The sequence below is a fragment of the Oreochromis niloticus genome, linkage group LG12, assembly GCF_001858045.2.
Source record: "Oreochromis niloticus isolate F11D_XX linkage group LG12, O_niloticus_UMD_NMBU, whole genome shotgun sequence".
NCBI classification, from domain to species: Eukaryota; Metazoa; Chordata; class Actinopteri; order Cichliformes; family Cichlidae; genus Oreochromis; species Oreochromis niloticus.
The window spans coordinates 17555052-17572182 of NC_031977.2; the positions used below are offsets into that span (position 1 = coordinate 17555052).

The following is a 17131-nucleotide window of genomic DNA, read 5'->3' on the forward strand; positions in this document are numbered from 1 at the left end:
TCCCACCCCATGCATGTAAACGTTGCTGAACTGCAGAGCTGCTTCAGTGACAGACTGCTGCATCCTAGATGCATGAAGGAGCGTTTCCGCAGGTCCTTCCTCCCTGCAGCTGTCAGACTGTACAATCAGAACTGCTCCCAACAAACACAGATGTTTACATCAGCACTGTAACAACTTTTACTGTTATAACTGCACATTACTTTTCTCAGCTTATATATACACTAACTTATTGAAAGTTACATGTTTACTTTTTAATGCACGGGTACAATAAACAATCTGCACTTTTCTAATTATTCTAAATATTCTTAACTATTTAAACATCTTTCAGTATCCTGCTATGTTTGCACACTATGTGTACGCTAATTTAAACAACTGTACTGTACTCTGCTAACTATTGTCCATGATGTAAATATGTAAAAATTGTGCTTCGGTTCTGTGTGTCCTGACGGATACTTTTCCCTGTATGGTGTGCGGAGGGGAGACTGCAGTGTAGCTCATTGTTTTGTTTTTTTTGCTTAACCATGTTTAAAAATTCAGCTGACAGTGCATGCACAGCATATTAAAGGTTTGCTGATGTAGAGAGAACTTTATTGGCTAGATCACCTCACCAGACTTTTCCTTCTTAAAGCCAGTTCAGCGACTCCAAACAATGCATCCACTAATCTTCCATCATTTCATGCATACAACACACATACACGGTGCCCATCCTTAGTTTCAAATGCTTACAGTCAGCTTTATTTTATTGTCCCTGTAGGTCCATGTTTGTATGTCGGTGAAATGAAACCCACAGCAAAGTCGATCCAGCTCATTATTCACAAGAAATTCTTCTTTTGTCTCCAGTCTGATTAGGTAAGGCCAAGTTCCTGTATTCTAAGCCGCAACTCCACAGAGTCCAACAAAGGGCCAGACTGAGGATCCTGTAGGTACAAAGGCAGTTTTCTGCAACACAGACAAAGATTAGAGTCATCATTGCATAGCTAATGTATGCATATAGAGAAGTGATTAAACTATCCATCCTAGGGAAAGAGGCAGGGAAGACCCTGGTCAGGTCAGACAACCTTCTGTGTAATTGCGTCACAAATTAACATAACATGTATGTCTGTGGGAGGAAGCCAGAATACCCAGAGAGAGCCTGCAAATTGTCAGCTTGAATTTTGTGAGGTGACAGTGCTAACCATAACCACTGGAATAACATCCTGGTCGGGCCGAGTATGTTAAACTCCTGCTTGACAAATATTCAGATTAGGTTTAAATCCAATCCAATCCAACTAAATCAAACTCCACTTTGTGTGTGTAATTAGAAAATATCTCCAATCCCTCTTGAGTGCTTGTTCTTGTTTACATGCAATTTCCAACAAAAAACAACAGCAAGAACAAACAAATTGTCACCTTGTGACTGTCTGTCAACCAACAACAATGAAGTTGCTGTTTACATTCATGCTCTATTAAGCCATAAGATGTAATCACTTAATTTTAATTAATTTCCCTTTAGTTTTCTAAGCCACTTTATTTGTCTCCAACTTTTTTTTAGCAATAAGCCACAGACCAACACCGGAAGGAGTGTCAATCCCTGTGCAATTTATTGAGAAACTGCACTGTGTAGTTCCAGCATGAATTCCTGATTTATTCAGCTCATCCTTGACCCCAACTAAATGTTTGTGTCTAAGTTGAAGAAATCTTCTAGAGGCATTTGAGAGAAATTGCTTTCATGAGAACAGAAGGAATATACAAACAGCCTGAAAACATTTGCACATAGCGAGAGAAATTGACTCAGACTCAGAGGACTGGCGATGGCAATGTTAAGGGTAATCTTTTATTACACATTTGACCTCATATTACCTGGTAACATTTTCTGTGTATACTAGCAACAAAAACCTGGCACAGCAGTATTTTGGACACATCTGAAACTGTGCTGTAGAGGAGGTTATTGAACAAACTGTGATCCACCACGGATAATCCTGACCACCCCCTGCAGAATTTACAGGACGTGCAGCGGAAAACCTTCTCCAAACAGGCTGATTTAGCTCCTCGCCATAAACACAAATACAAGAAATCTTTAAAGCTCATGCAGTAACTCCAGATCACAATACAGCTGACTAGCTGATCCAACCGTCCACCATATTTTACACTGTCTGACATTTGATGTGCTTAGTACATTTATTACACCATTACTGGTTCATTTTATTTTATTGAATTTGAGCCATTTTATTATTGTGTGGTGCAATTGTGTGATGTTGTATTATTATCATTGTTATAATAAGCATTTTACATTTGTACTGTATTTAAATATTTACATTTCTTTCAGTTATATTTTTTACCTACCGAGTTTCTTTTTTTCTCTTTATTTTTATTTAACTTTCTATCATTTCTACCTTAATCCATTATTCAGATTTTCTTGAAATACTGAAGGCTGTTGTAACTCAGGAATTTCCAAACTTGTGGGATATATAAAGCACATCTAATGCTTTATAAATGTTGCTGTGAATAGAAGGAGTTAAAAGATGTCCACGTCTATTGAAATTAATGTTGAAATGATTCTGCTATCAAGTTGTGCCCTGGCCTGAAAATCTATGTGGTTACAGCAATCTGACAGCAGAAGGGTTATTAACATTATGAAAATTCACTGAATGCAAATTGAGGAAAAGCTTTGAAGGTTATTATCAAAAGTCTGAAACAGTGGCACTGGTATAGCTACATATTACACTGTGGTATTGAGAAACCTGCAAAATAAAAAATGCATGAATTGTATAAAGCTTGCCAAATTCCAAGGTGTCAGTGACTGTCAGTAGATGCAGCTAAGATATCAGTATGAGAGGCCAGTATGACATCCTTCCTGGGTAAAAACATCAATGACCTAGTTTTAAGAAAAAAATCCTAGGTGACATCCTTCTCGAGCTGTTGTGTTCACAAGATATTCAGAAAACTTGACCTCTGACCTTGACCTTATCATGCTCCCCAACTGTGTCCCGGAGTTCCAGTCACCATAGGATCAAATATCTTCTACAGTATGACGTACAGCAGTTCACATTATAAACTTCAAATGTAGTGACGGCGTTTAAGAATATAAGAATGAAAGCCTTACTCCACTGAGGTTTGAGTCGTGAGGCTCCAGGTCTTTTCCCAGCAAGCTGCTGCCTCATGCTTCCTGCCAAGCCTCCATAGCACCTCACCGCACCACAGCCCGGCTCCTGTATAATCTGAGACAACATATACACCACAACAACGTGTTATAACACAACACCATGTAAATCAAATCCGCACTCAATACAATCCTGTGGTCTATAGCATTATGGCCCCTCCCCTTTTTGTCTCTGCAGGGTTTCCTCCTGCAGAGGACCAGTGGTGGAGAAGGTCATTGGGATGATTGGGTTACGTCTGTGTAGCATATTCCACATGGTTTAAGCAGGCCTGAGCTCCTAGGAATGACACCTCCAGGTTTTGTTTGTTTCTTCTTTCACACTGATGCCAACATCAGCACATACATATAATGCTCATCCATGCATCCATGTCATGACTGATACTTCTGACTCCTCATACCTCATGTTTATTAGTTTTCTTTATGGTAAATAAAACAATGATTAGCAATATAACCTGTCTTGTGTCCCCTATTTGTCACTAAGTGTGGGCCAATAGTGAAGAACAGTGTGATAAATGTTACATATAAGAAAAAAGTATTAAATACACTGATGTATAAGATTAGGAGTCTATGACTCAACTTATTTTCTCTTTGTATGACCAGCTAGCTACAATGACAGAGTACTGCTGATATATCAAATGTCAGAAATAGCTTCAACTTCTGCTATTCACAGGATTAAGTTACAGCTGTGGCTTGTATACCTGGGAAGGCCTGCAGGCTGAGCTGGAGGTCCCTCAGCGCCTCTCTCAGCTGGTCCATCTGGGTGAAGCTGATACCCCTCCATGCTAGTGAAAGCCCCTTCATTCTTTGCAGGGCACACAGATCTTTCCCATGCTTAACATTCACATCTGCAGCAGGGATCTGTGGTTGGAAATCTGTAATCGACCACGAAATACAGAAATTAACAGAAAGACAGAAAATAAGACAAAAGCCTCCCAAATATTTATAAACTCTTTAAGGTACTCACCTCTGTTTTTTAAACGCACCTTCACCACCAGGTTGATGCACCTGTAATACAGAATGCAGTGTTTTGTTTTTTTTAAATAACCGAATTACGCTGAAACAAATAAAACTACTTTCGTCTCCCAGACCTCGTGTAATGAGTCACAGCTTGTTTCCAGTCCTTCAAGTGAGCGTGGCAGTGACCCTGGAGGAGGTAGGCAGCTGCGGCCCAGAGGAGCATCGCCACCTTATCTTCACCCTCCACACTCAGACCCCTCGCGTCTCCTCCAATTCTTTCCTCTGGCTCTTCCAACACCACTTTCTCTGGCACCAGCTCCAGTGTCGTGCTGATGACTTCATTGCAGAGCGCCATGCAATCTGCAGGACGCCGGGTAATGAGCAAGGCAGTGCCAGCCTCCAGGTAAAGCTCCAGCATCCTGGGGAGGACAGAAACCTCAGCATCCACCTGAGACAAACAAATACATGTCATTAAACTCATTAAGGAGAATTACATTGTGATTTTGTTTGTTATTATTTTCACTTTTACTGCATGTTGATCCTCTGAGTGAAGAGCAGCCAGCAGATCCAGATAATGTTCAACACCCTCAGTAACCCTGCAGAAACATCACCAACACTCCACTGTTAATACAAGTATACTTTTCTCCTCCTCTCTCTCTATTGGCATTTTCTTTTTTGGAGTAGAGGTCAGCTAGCATCACTGCTGCTCTTCTTACCTGCCACTGAGCACACACTTGAGGGCAAGGCTGTAAAGGACACTTAGGGCAGACGGGACTGAAAACAGCCTGCTTAGTGATTGGCTACTGAGGAGTAAGGATGGAGAGATGGGATGGATACCTCCCAAAACAGGCTCTGAAGCAGGGGGCAACATCAAAGTCTGTGGGAAAAGATAGGTCTGATGTTTGATGCAGGCCTGAATTTAACTGAAAATATGTCAGTGATCAAAATAAACTTCTTTATCTTCTTCTGTGAGGCTTCTAACTTAAAAATATATGTACATGCAGGGATTACTGGCATCCTTTCTCTCATCTGCATGTATGGGCTGTATATGAAGAGTGTATGTGCATCACTCACTGAGTGCAGTAGGCGAAGAGCCTGTATCTCAGCCTGTGTGTTTCCCAGCTGTCTATAGATGAGCATGCTTCGGTACAGAGCACACACACAACGGGAGTCTGTCTCGAGTGCCTTCTTGTAACACTGCAGTGCCATCTGTGGGCGGTTCTAGAGACAATCGGAAAGACAAACACTCTAACTTAAGACAACTGCTTAAAGGCTGCTCTTTTGTTTATATGATTACAGTGCATGTGTATACCATATGAGCGAGGCAGGAGCCTGAAAGAAGGTGTGTATATGCCACTAGAGCCCTGGTAGCTGGCATTGTGGAAGCCGCCTGTAGATCAGACAACGCTTCTGAACTCCGACCCTCATTCAGCTTTTCTGCACCTTTGTCAAACAAGTGGAGTCACACAGAAGAAGTCTATCAATACATCACAGTCATATTTCACCATCATCAGTGTTCATAGCTGTCGCTAGTGTAAAAAGAAACATTAGCAACACACAAACCTTTAAACATGTCACAAATACTGGTTTTGGAAGCATGTAATAATAGTTTGCTGACAAGGGATCACCAAGGTGAAATGTTAATTTGCAAAGCAGAGAGCAGAAATCTACACTATGACTTATGCCTTATTAAATATTATAGCACGAGCAGAAACAACTATAACTGAGCCTCAAAAATACATTGCTAGAAAGCATGAATGTAGCCAACCTTGAGCAATGGAAGTGCAGATCTGTAATAATTCGGTAAGCCTTTTCGGGTCCATTACCAACAGAGGACTCTTTGCCAACCTTCTTTTTGCCTCGCTTGGACTGCCATCCCCAACTCCATCACATACTGTCTCACAAAGAGAAGTCATCTCCTCCTGCATGACATGAAAAAATACAATAAATGAATCATTTTAAACAAGAAGAAAAACAAATCCAAGATCAAACTTCCATCTCCACTCGACAGATGGGGACTGCACACAGGTCTTTAAATGCTTATTCACTGTGCAGTATCATCAGTGTAGTTTGTATTACATGCAGTGACAGAAGACACTGGGATAGCTTGAATCCAACAAATAACTGTGGGAAAATAGTTTGTAACAACTCTGTGTGAGGTGACTTAATTTCTAGAAGGTAACAAAGCACAGCCATGAAATGTCACTCAAAATCAGCACGGTGATTTTTCCCATATAAAGCGGTTAAACAGGCATCTCACCAGGCTAAAGGAATGGTTTTCAATGCACAGATCTACAGTTTGTTTAAAACTAAAAAGAAAGTAGAAAGGTGTGGACATAACCTAAAAATAATCTTACCTGTAATTCCCCTATATTTTCTAGCTGGCATTTGGCCAGCCATAGTGTCCACTGCAGACAGAGAAGGTACAAAACATGAGGATGCAAAGCTGTGTTTCCCGCTGATTTAAGCACTGCTCTCCACAACACAAGTGGATCAGAAGTATCAGCGTTATTTCCTGTCATCTGTAACACTGTAAAGAACAATGGCAGGCTGTAAAATTCACACTTGAGAATCTCTGAACTTACAAAAATTTGGATTTGTGGCATTAGTTCCTGAATCATATCACATATGGCCATTATTTCACATAGGGGCCTACCTCGCTCTGTGGCTTCTTTGAGGAGCAGCTCAGCTTCTGAAAATTGAGACTGAGCAGTAAAGCATACACACGTATTGCACACCACTGCCAACTCCAGCTGTGTGTGATCTACATGAGGAGGGATACCTGCAGAGGAGAGACGTGGAGAAAGAAGCTGCATTAAAAATTATACGGTGTCGTGAAAAAGTATTTGCCCCCTTCCTGATTTCCCTTTTTAAATATATATTTAAATACACTTACATGTTTCAGATCATAAAACTAATTTCAATATTAGACAAAGATAAACTGAGTAAATCTGAATTTTTTTTATTTTTTATTAAACCTTCCAAAAAGTTCAACCTTTCATTTCATCAGCCTACAGAATATTCTCCTCTCTTGGGGATCGACGAGTCTTTCTGTTTGAGCAGTGGTTTTCTCCTTGAACTCTCCTATGGATGCCATTGTTGCCCAGTCTCTTTCCAAGTATTGAATCATGAACTCTGACCTTAACTGAGATATATGAAGCCTGCAGTTCTTTAATGTTGTTCTGGGGTCTTTTGTGACCTCCTGGATGAGACGTTGCTGCACTCTTGGAGTAATTTTGGCCTCCCATTCACTCCTGGGAAGTTTCACCACTGTTCCAAGTTTTTTCTCCATTTGTGTATGATCGCTCACTGTGGTTCACTGGAATCCCAAAGCCTTAGGAAATTGCTTTGTAACCCTTTCCAGATTGATGGATGTCAGTGAATTTGTTTCTCAGGTGGTTCTTTGGGTCGTGGCATGATGTGTTGCTTTTTGAGATCTTTTCACTTTGTCAGACCGTTTTTATTTAAGAGATTTCTTGACTCAGCCGGTCTGGCAGTAATCAGACCTGGGTGTGGCTAGTGAAACTGACCTCAGCTTTCCGAGGTGGGTAGGTTTGGATAGCTTTTTTAATGGATAGCTCTTAATAAATGAACTAATCATTTAATTTTAAAAAATGCTTTTTGTATTTACTCAGATTATCTGCGTCTAATATTAATATTTGTGACGGTTTAAAACATAAACTGTGACAAATATATCACATAGTACCTTGGATTTTCCTCAAAAGTTTGTGAAATTCAGAGGAACACCACCTCAGGCTGGACTGGCTGTGGTCTCGGCTCACGACACCTCCACCTGCCTCCTGCTGCTGAAACAATCAAGTGAAAGCAAAATGACACCATGATCAGGATGTACCACAGTGTTGGATAAATTTATGTCAGATACCTTCATGAGAGTATTTTTGAACATACTTCACATTACAAACTATCATCATGAGGGATACCCCTTACTCCTTTCTTATGTTTGGTATAAGTGACTTTGTGTAGCTTAAAGTTGTAATAATAATCCAAAACAATATCATAAAGAAGGCTTTATGACTTTTTCTCCGGGTAGAGTATTTTACATAATTGTATAACACCTTAATACATACGCAAACCTCTTCTGTTTCTGGTAACGTTACGGTAGGGAGGCTAATATACAATCATTAAATAACAGATAACACGGAATGACTTCAGTCTGTCAGGAGAAAGAAATGGCTCTGTTTTACATTTTAGCACCTGAATTAAACTATGAGGTTTTTAGTCATCTAATCTATTCGCTGCTACAGTTTTATTTGATGTTAGTATTGCTTATTAATCACAAAGCTGACATTAATTGTGGACCTGCTAGCCGGCCTTACCCACCTTACACTTATTTACCAACTCGTTGTTCTCCTGAATCCACTTCTCGAGTAAAGAGGGCGGCTGATACATTTTAACCACACATCACATCGGTGTTTGGTGAAAAAACTGGAGGAGTTTCGTTTGAACTTTCCCTCGTTTGTCAAAGAGAAGCGAGCAACACAGGAAATAAAACGTTACAGGCTGAGTGGCAGCGGGGCTCTGCTGCCCCCTGTGGACAAATGTAGGGATGACAGCGGCATTCTGCTGATTGGCCAGCAGGTGGTGCTGTGACGGAGTCAAGTTTAGATGCTTTTCTAGAAAGTTCAATCTCTGGCTCTGGCAGAGCCATGATCAAGCTGTGAGCTGCTTCTCTATGGTCAGTAAATTTCCACAGTTGCAAAGCTTTTTTATTATCTGCATGACTGCTGTGCAGTTCTGAAAAAAAAAAGCATCAGCCACAGTGGCATGCTGTCTCAGTTACATGTATAAACATGCATACACACATACTCAAACATACAGAAGTCTAATGTAAGGAAACACTATCTAAAACCTTAATTGCATTACAGCTGAATCATCCTTCAGACTTCCAGGACAACCATTTTTCTAGATGTCATTCCCAAGGTGACTCCCTGTTTTGTCCCCCAGTTCCAGTCACACCCTGTCATCCCTCCTTCAGTGCATCCACTTGTTCCCTGATGACTGTGTTCTTTGTTGTCTGCCTTGCAATATAGCCTCGCAGCCCTCCTTTTCTCTGATAGTCTCAAATCACTGAAATGTCTAAATATACCCCTCTGAAACAAGGGAAACTCCACAGCCTAAACTCAGTGCACCTGCAGATGCAAGATATCATTCCTCTGGGACAGGTTTCACTTTTTTCTGACATTTTCCTCTGCATCGATCCTGCTATTTTCCATCTCTACATCTGTCTCACTCTGCTGCTGTCTGCCCATCCATCGCTTCAAGGACAAGGCCGCTACATGGCAACATCCTTTGTGCTCTTCTATCAAAAGCCTTTGCAGTGGCAGTCATCAAGCTTTCAGCTTTATTAAAAAATGTGACTGTGATTAATTCACCTATGACAGCACCGGAGAGAGGATTATGTTGATTATGTTCTGAGAAGCAAAAGCAGCAGACAGACTGCAGGTGACCTGTTATTTGGAGGTCATATTCCAAGCAGTATATCTTAGTTTGGCTGTTAGGAGATTTTTGGTTTCAGGTAACAGATACTCGTGCTTTCAGGCCAGACTGTTTTGAGTTACTGCAATAACTGCTGATAAACCTCAGATGTGGCCTGCTGCTTATATTTCATGTGCACTTACATTTTGACATGTGCTACAGAAAGTCCCTTTCACAGCAGAATCCTGTCATCTCTGTTGCATTATCCTCATCTATAAAACATGCAGCCAGTGGATGGAGGGGCTGTGACGCATGTAATTCCTATGCTGCAGAACACCCACCACCCCACCCCGAACGTGTGAGACGTGATGCAAAGCACACAGAGACTTTGCGTGTTTCATTACAAATGTAACACATCTGCTATAGAGGACTTAAGTGTCACACATCCATGGGTGTCACTGAGCTGATGACATTAATGTTACAATAACAAAGAATGGCTGAAAATTAGAAATCACTGCTGTCTGCTAAATGGTGAATTCTTCCAAATATTTGTTCATATTAAAGGTGAGGCCTACAGTTCCCCTTTAAGGTATGCAGAGTAAACTCACTCACCCTGAGTGATCAATAGGTGCTGTATGTGCTCTTCAGAGCTGCTCCTCTTCTTAGAGCAGACATCTCTTTAGATCAGCAGAGACAGCTGTTTGGTGTTTCTGTGAATGCTGTATCAGTGTAACTCATGCTGCTGTTTTTGGTTTCTTTGTCATTTGTGTGCATCACATGATCAACCTGCAATCAGATTCTGCACATCTTAAAAATAAAAAATTACTCTCTCAAAAAGAAGCAAAAACTAAGTGACAGGAAGCTGCTTTCTGAAAAGGGGAAAGAAGGAAATACTCGTTGTGTGTGTGACTGTACTAAAAGAAGGAGTCTGTCAATGGCCCAGCAGCTGAGCTGAGTCCCAGGGGGGTATGGCTGTGGATCTGCAAACTCACACTGCAGCAGTGAAGCTACCGAGAGCATCAGCAGAACACAGTGGACACCCACACAATCAGATGGAAATGAGCAAATTTACTAAAATAATTTACAGTTTGTTACATTTTAAACTGGCATTTATTATTAAGTTCCGTTGTCCCTATTAAAGAAACAAATTAGAAAGAAAGTCTACCAGGACTTTAGCCACATGTATGCTCACAGTATTCCCATTTTTAAATATATATTTTTAAAAACTGTGTAAAAAAAAAAAACAACAACCCCAGAAGCAGGCATTTGTGAATAGGGCTAAAATTATTTATATTACAATCTTGTTTTGAAAGATCGCCCAGATATTTCCAGGTGCAGTTTTGGATGCTTGAAAAACATATCGCATGCTATAGTCCCAATATTTAGGGTTGTTCTGTCAGTAAAGTATCCCCTCATGAACACCTCGAATGCCTTCAAAATACAACTTAACATCAGGATCCTACACTGACGGGAGCGAGTATCGTCTTGCCATTCCTGCGCAGGCAGTAGTTTTCTGAGGAAAAGGTATCTCTTTAAAAACGAGCGTCTTGGTGCTGACTACTGTCTTTTCCCTCCCTCCTATAAAAGCTGAGCGCTCTCCCTCCTACTGCAGTCAGTTCTCACCGGCCCAGCCAACATGAGTTTCACGGTAGAGCATCACTTCATGGGCCCGAGCTCGTACCGCAAGGCTCGGCCCGCCTCCGTGTCCTCCAGCGGCTTTCACTCCCAGCGCCGCCGTCTCACCTACAGCCAGCCATCCTCAGTCGACAGCTTGGAGACCTTCAACGGCGACATGACTCGGAAGAGCGAGAAAGAGATCCTGCAAGCTCTGAACGACCGGTTCGCCGGTTACATCGACAAGGTGCGCAACCTGGAGATGCACAACCGCAACCTGGAGGCAGAAGCGGCGGCGCTGCGGCAGAGCCAAGCCGGGCGCGCCTCGGTCGGGGAGCACTACGAGCGGGAACTGGGTGACCTCAGGGGTCTCCTGCAGCAGCTGACCGGGGAGAAGGCCCGCGCGGCTGTGGAGCACGAGCACTTGGAAGAAGACATCCAGCACCTGCGGGTCAGGCTGGAGGATGAAGCGCGGAACCGGGAAGAGTTGGAGGCTGCCGCTCGCGCTATGAAAAAGTACGTCGAGGAGTGCCGGCTGGTACGCCTGGAGCTAGACAAGAAGCTCCGTGCGCTGGAAGAGGAGGCCGCTTTTCTTAAGAAAAACCACGAGGAAGAAGTGGCGGAGCTCTTGGCGCAGATTCAGAGCGCGCAGGTGAGCTTCGACTTGCGGGACACCCTGAAGGCGGACGTCACCACCGCACTGCGAGAGATCCGCTCGCAGCTGGACAGTCACGCATCCAAGAGCTCGGTGCACGCCGAGGAGTGGTTCAAAGGTGAGTCCGATCAAAAAGGAGGAGGAAAGTTTATTGAAACGCTCAAAAGTCTCAGTGCGTAAAGTCATGTCCTCTATCCGTGGTGCTGAAGTGTGCCACATGGATCCACGTCGGGGTTTATTTGAGGCGTCTCCAACTGTTATGTTGGAATGTTGGTTGATAACATTTATTAATCTATTAGATCGAAAACTTTAGAGGTTAAATTACAGGTGACGAATTACGCGAAAAAAGGACGATAACCAGTTTGTAAATGCGCAAAAAAATAAATAAAATATCATCATCATCTAAATAATATCAATAATTTGCTCTTTATCTTAGTTGGTGCCCTTTTCTATGACTGCGCAGTTGCGGCATAGTGACCTTTTTTAATTAATTATTATTATTTTTTTTATTAAAGGCTAGCCCTGCAGAGGTGAGGTGGCACACAGAGAAGAGACTACGATTAATTTGCACTCTTGCTGGCTAACAGTGGGTGTGCACTGCGTGTTTCTCTTTTTGCTGTGCTGATGGATCTGACCCTGGACTTCCACGAGTAGAAAAGTACCTTTCAAGGTCGTGGCGGGCTGATAATGTTTCACCAGTTGGTCGTGCTTTTTACAGCCAGCTTCTCCTGGCTGATGTGATTAATAAAAGCTCCTGGACATAGATCTGATGCATAGAATTACTGAAGCAAAGCAATAAGTGAGACATGATCTTACAGCCACTGTGAGCAGCACTTAGACACCGCGCTGCTGACTTTTATGGTGCTACATAAACACAACTTTGAAGGCCCAGGAGGGTTTCCTGCGCATGGTAGTTTTGGGTATGTCAATGGACATATTGGTCTATACCCAATCCCTCTAAATAGGTGTACATGTTGACCTGGTAAAGCTAGTAAAAGGTGCAAACAGAATGACCTTCTCTGAGTCCAGCTGACTGCAGCAGTGGTTTATTCATGCTTGGATGCGGGAGGGAGCTGAGTCAGACTACTGACTGGCAGCTGGACAGTGTCAAGGTTACAGAGGCTCTTTGTAGTGACTCTCTCTTCTCTAAAGCAGGACTGGTTAAATATTTACAGTTAAAAAAAAGGTCTACATCCTTAGACTCAAAAGGTTCAATGTTCCCCTTTCTTTTAAAAGTATGCATATGTGTCATGTTTCAGGCAAAGTATCTTTATTAAAATTAATTTCTAAATATTTTATGTACTTTTTAAAATCTTTGTTTTCCACAGTGCGCATGGAGCGTCTGTCTGAGGCTGCTCGGTCTAACCAGGATGCAATCCGTGGAAGCCAGGAAGAGATCGTCGAATACCGTCGCCAGCTCCAGAGCCGCACCATTGAGCTGGAGACTCTTCGAGGAACCAAGGAGTCACTGGAGAGGCAGCGTATAGAGAGTGAAGACAGACACCAAGATGACCTCAACTCACTACAGGCAAGATATCAGCACAGACATGCAGAAAAAGCAGAAATGCACCATTACTGCAAATCTCTTTTCAGACACCTGATGAATGATATGTGACCAGAGAGGATGTGTGCATTTGTTTTGCAGGAAACCATCAATCAGCTCGACAACGAGTTAAAAACTACGAAATGGGAGATGGCTAGCCAGCTAAAAGATTACCAGGAGCTTCTGAATGTGAAGATGGCTCTGGATATCGAAATTGCTGCTTACAGGTTAGTTGGGATCTAAAAAATGTAACTTTAAAATGGTTTCTTTATGCCAAAAGTGATTAACATTTTCATTCTCTATGTTTTTGTCTTCCAAACAGGAAGCTACTGGAGGGAGAGGAGAATCGCTTTGTGTCCGGTGGAGGCCCATACTCCTACCTGGAGAGCAGAATCTCTGCCCACTTGAAAGTAAAAGGAGAAGAGATCTCTGATACAGTCATTGTAGAGGAACAGACAGATGAAACACAGGTGACAGAGGTGACAGAGGAAGCAGATGAAGATGAGGAGGAAAAGAAAGAAGAAGAAGAAGCAGAGGAAGGAGAGGGAGAAGAAACCAAAGAAGAAGAGGGAGAAGGTGAGGAAGAAGGAGATGAGAAGCAGGAAGGAGAGGGAGAGGAAGAAAAAGAGGAGGAAAAGGAAGAAGAGGGAAAGGAAGAGGAGAAAGGAGAGGAAGAAGAGGCAGGTGAAGAAGAAGAGAAGTCCAAATCTCCAGAAAAAGCTGCTTCCCCTCCGTCAAAATCTCCTCAACCTAAATCTCCTACTGTCAAATCACCAGAATCTAAATCACCACAAAAATCACCAGAAGCCAAATCACCAGCAGCCAAATCACCAATGCCCAAATCACCTGCCAAGTCCCCTGCAGCCAAGTCTCCTGCAGGAGATGAGTCAAAGTCACCCGTGTCAAAATCCCCACCCAGCAAGTCCCCGGAGTCCAAATCTCCTCCTCCCAAGAGCCCTGAACCAAAGTCTCCAGAGAAGGAGAAGACCAAGCCAGTTTCTGCCAAAGACACCCCTAAAGAGGAGGAAAAAGAGGAGAAAAAAGAGGAGAAGCCTCAGCCTGTCAAAGAGGAAAAGAAGGAGAAAGAGCAGCCTGTGAAGGAGGAGAAGAAGCAGGAGCCCAAAGAGAAAGAGCCAGAAAAGGTGGACAAACCTGAAACAAAGAAAGAAAGCAAAGAAGAGGAAACACCAAAAAAGGAAGAGGCTTCAAAACCTGTAACTCCCAGCAAGCCTGCTGAGGACAAGCCAGCCCCCAAGTCTGAGGCTAAAGAGAGTACTCCCCCTGCCAAGGAGGAGGAGAAGCCCTCTGCTCCTAAATCAGAGAAGGCCGAGCCTGAGGCAAAGCCAGCTGCTAAAGCAGAGCCTGAGAAAACAGAGAGCAAGAAGGAGGAGAAGAAACCAGAGAAACCAGAGGAGAAAAAAACAGAGGAGAAGAAGCTGGACGAGAAGAAGCCAGAGGAGAAGCCTGCACCTAAAGCAGAGCCTGAGAAAACAGATAGCAAGAAAGAGGAGAAGAAGCCAGAGGAGAAAAAGGAGGCTAGTAAAGAAGAGAGTAAAGAGGTGAAGGAAGGAGCAAAGACGGAGAAGGCTGAGAAATCTTCTGGCACTGAGTCAAAGGAAAGCAAGGAGGAGAAACCCAAGAAGTAAGACAAAAATGCTGCATTTCAGGGCTAGAGGAGGAGATGCTAAAGATCTGTGAGGAAGGGAGGTGAGGAAAGGGCAAAAAGTGACTGAAGAGAAAGAGAAGCTGGATGTACCCAGCAGTTCAGATGGGCAATAAAATGCCCAAAGCCAAGCAGGTAACAGTATGTAAGCAATAGTGATTTCTGTAGCAAATACCCCCACTGCTCCCTACGTATGGCCATTACATGCCCCTGATGCTTCTGATGTATGACTGTAGTGAATGCAGAATGCTCTTAAACTCTTTATCTGAATGTGACGACTGCCCTTAATCAATACCAAGTGCATTTAAACAGAATTCCCGCTGATGGGGGCAGCAGGACCCTGCTGCACCTATGCGAGCCTTCAAGGGTAGAGATGTCAAACCAATGTCTAGCTAAAGATTGTCACAGATATTGAATATGAAAACGTATATTTAGGGAAACACAAATGTTATATTTACAAATGAATCAATAAGAAAGACTTGAATTTTGCTTGTTGTGCACCTTAATGCAGCTTCTCCTTACAGGTGAACCGGAGTGTCTCACTCTTCTAGTCTGCAGTGTTAGGACAATGATGACTGTGCTCTGTATAAACTGCTGAGAATATGCAATATGAAACACAAAAATAAAGAATGAAAAATGAAGCACACAAGGCTTGGCGGGCTTTTCTTCATGTATGCAGAAATCTGCAGCTCATTAAAGTGAAGATTAATAAAGTGTCAAGAAAAATCCTACGAGGTGCCAAAAGGTAAACGCTGCGAGTTATTGCACTGCATTGCGGCTGTGGAGAGGGGGAGCTGTACCCACTCTCCACAGCCGCCGCACCCTTCCTCACGTCCCACAGACCGCGTTCATGTATAAATCAAGAGCAGTGTCGCCGGCTCGCACAGAGCAGACTCTCTCTCATTTCCCAGGCCTGTCTCATTACAAACAAGAGCAGAGGACCCACATTTATCATAAGATTATTAATTAAAAATCACCAGAATTATCAAGTTGTCTAACAGGTGCAGGCTTAACATTAAACAGAGCAGGCTTCTGCTTTGAAACTTATAAATTAATAAGAAATGCAAATCCTCCTCTGTCACTTGTGGGTTGGTAATATTTTGAAATATTCAGAGATTTCTTTTGTTTCACAGAAAAAATGTGTGGTTACTTTTAACAGGATTTCCTAATGAGTGCTGGTGAAAAAGACATTCATTAGGCGCCTACTGAAAAGCAGGTAACTGTTAAATTCGTGCCATCACTGAAAGCTTCTCTTTCTTGGTGAAACACTGACATTGGACACACTTTGGCTGACATTGTGAGGCCCTCTCTCCTGGCACGACTGCACCCCCCTGTAATCCAATTTCACTGTATCTAATAGATGGCTGTGTATTAATGAGATCAGCGACCGTGTCATTAAAAAAACAGAGTCGGAAGACAGAGATTACTTTGACTGCTGCCACTTTGCTGTGTGCGCCATCTGTTGTTAAACAGATATTGACGGTTTTATTGATGATTGTGTACTCTGTAAAGTTGTTTTTTTTTCCAAAATATTTACACATCAGTGCTAAATGTGGCTGCTCTCGGTGCAAACTGAACAAATATACGGTCCATCCATTTTAACTGCTCGTCCTCTTTGGGGTCGCAGAGCCTATCCCAGCTGTCACAGGGCGAGAGACGTACATCCTGGATAGATTGCTAGTCTCTCACAGGGTGAACACCTACGGCCCATTTAGAAGCACCAGTTAACTTAACGTGCATGTCTTTGGCCTGTGGGATGAAGCTGGAGTATGGGGGGGAACATGCACACTCCACCGCGGCTGGGTGGTGTGTTCAAACCCAGTGAGGTGACAGTGCAAACCAACTGACCACGACACACTGGAAAACACCTTGGTATTCACATTTCATCATGGACGATCACTCACGACTTTGTACTGGTTAGCGGTGACTCTTAACTCCAAATGGGGATAAGTTGGCTCAACAATATGCTTGTAAAATGCTCCCATGTCTTTGCACAGCCAACAGACACTCATCTGTTGGGCTTCATGTTTGTGCTACTGATAAGCTTTACAGTATTCTCAATCTATTGAATCATTTTGTACCATTTACCATCTCATCTCAACCTTTAGCATTTACTGCCCATTT

At 42.8% G+C, this 17131-nt stretch overlaps 2 protein-coding genes across 5 annotated transcripts; one reads left to right on the plus strand and one right to left on the minus strand.

Annotated features, from left to right (window-relative positions):
- Positions 1-573: 573 nt before the first annotated feature.
- On the minus strand, positions 574-8635 carry fancg (FA complementation group G). 4 transcript variants are annotated; one of them, XM_005473271.4, is made up of 14 exons: positions 8438-8635; positions 7803-7899; positions 6753-6878; positions 6454-6626; positions 5865-6018; positions 5409-5539; positions 5171-5317; positions 4813-4973; positions 4620-4692; positions 4228-4544; positions 4104-4144; positions 3838-4011; positions 3083-3197; positions 574-939 (listed from the first exon to the last, which is right to left on the minus strand). In XM_005473271.4, exons 1-14 carry the CDS (start codon positions 8504-8506, stop codon positions 846-848), a joined length of 1872 nt encoding a protein of 623 aa, XP_005473328.1. In that variant the 5' UTR covers positions 8507-8635; the 3' UTR covers positions 574-845. The 4 variants fall into 4 exon arrangements, with proteins under 4 accessions (XP_005473328.1, XP_019221756.1, XP_005473326.1 ...); XM_019366211.2 differs by having other exon boundaries at positions 4626-4692; positions 7803-7902; XM_005473269.4 differs by having other exon boundaries at positions 7803-7902.
- Positions 8636-11007: 2372 nt separating this feature from the next.
- On the plus strand, positions 11008-15653 carry LOC100691123 (neurofilament heavy). Its single transcript, XM_003451752.5, has 4 exons — positions 11008-11919; positions 13130-13329; positions 13447-13571; positions 13667-15653. The coding sequence occupies exons 1-4, from the start codon at positions 11169-11171 to the stop codon at positions 14988-14990; spliced, it is 2400 nt and encodes a 799-aa protein (XP_003451800.3). The 5' UTR covers positions 11008-11168; the 3' UTR covers positions 14991-15653.
- The last annotated feature ends 1478 nt before the right edge of the window (positions 15654-17131 follow it).

Excerpts from the sequence above, each read along its gene's own strand:
- LOC100691123 (XM_003451752.5), top strand. The coding sequence starts at position 11,169 with ATGAGTTTCACGGTAGAGCATCACTTCATGGGCCCGAGCTCGTACCGC. Across the intron at positions 11,920-13,129 it reads CGCCGAGGAGTGGTTCAAAG|TGCGCATGGAGCGTCTGTCT; the intron begins GTGAGTCCGATC and ends TGTTTTCCACAG. Across the intron at positions 13,330-13,446 it reads ATGACCTCAACTCACTACAG|GAAACCATCAATCAGCTCGA; the intron begins GCAAGATATCAG and ends TTTGTTTTGCAG.
- fancg (XM_005473269.4), bottom strand. The coding sequence starts at position 8,506 with ATGTATCAGCCGCCCTCTTTACTCGAGAAGTGGATTCAGGAGAACAAC. Across the intron at positions 7,903-8,437 it reads AGTTGGTAAATAAGTGTAAG|CAGCAGGAGGCAGGTGGAGG; the intron begins GTGGGTAAGGCC and ends TGATTGTTTCAG. Across the intron at positions 4,974-5,170 it reads CTCTTCGCCTACTGCACTCA|ACTTTGATGTTGCCCCCTGC; the intron begins GTGAGTGATGCA and ends CTTTTCCCACAG.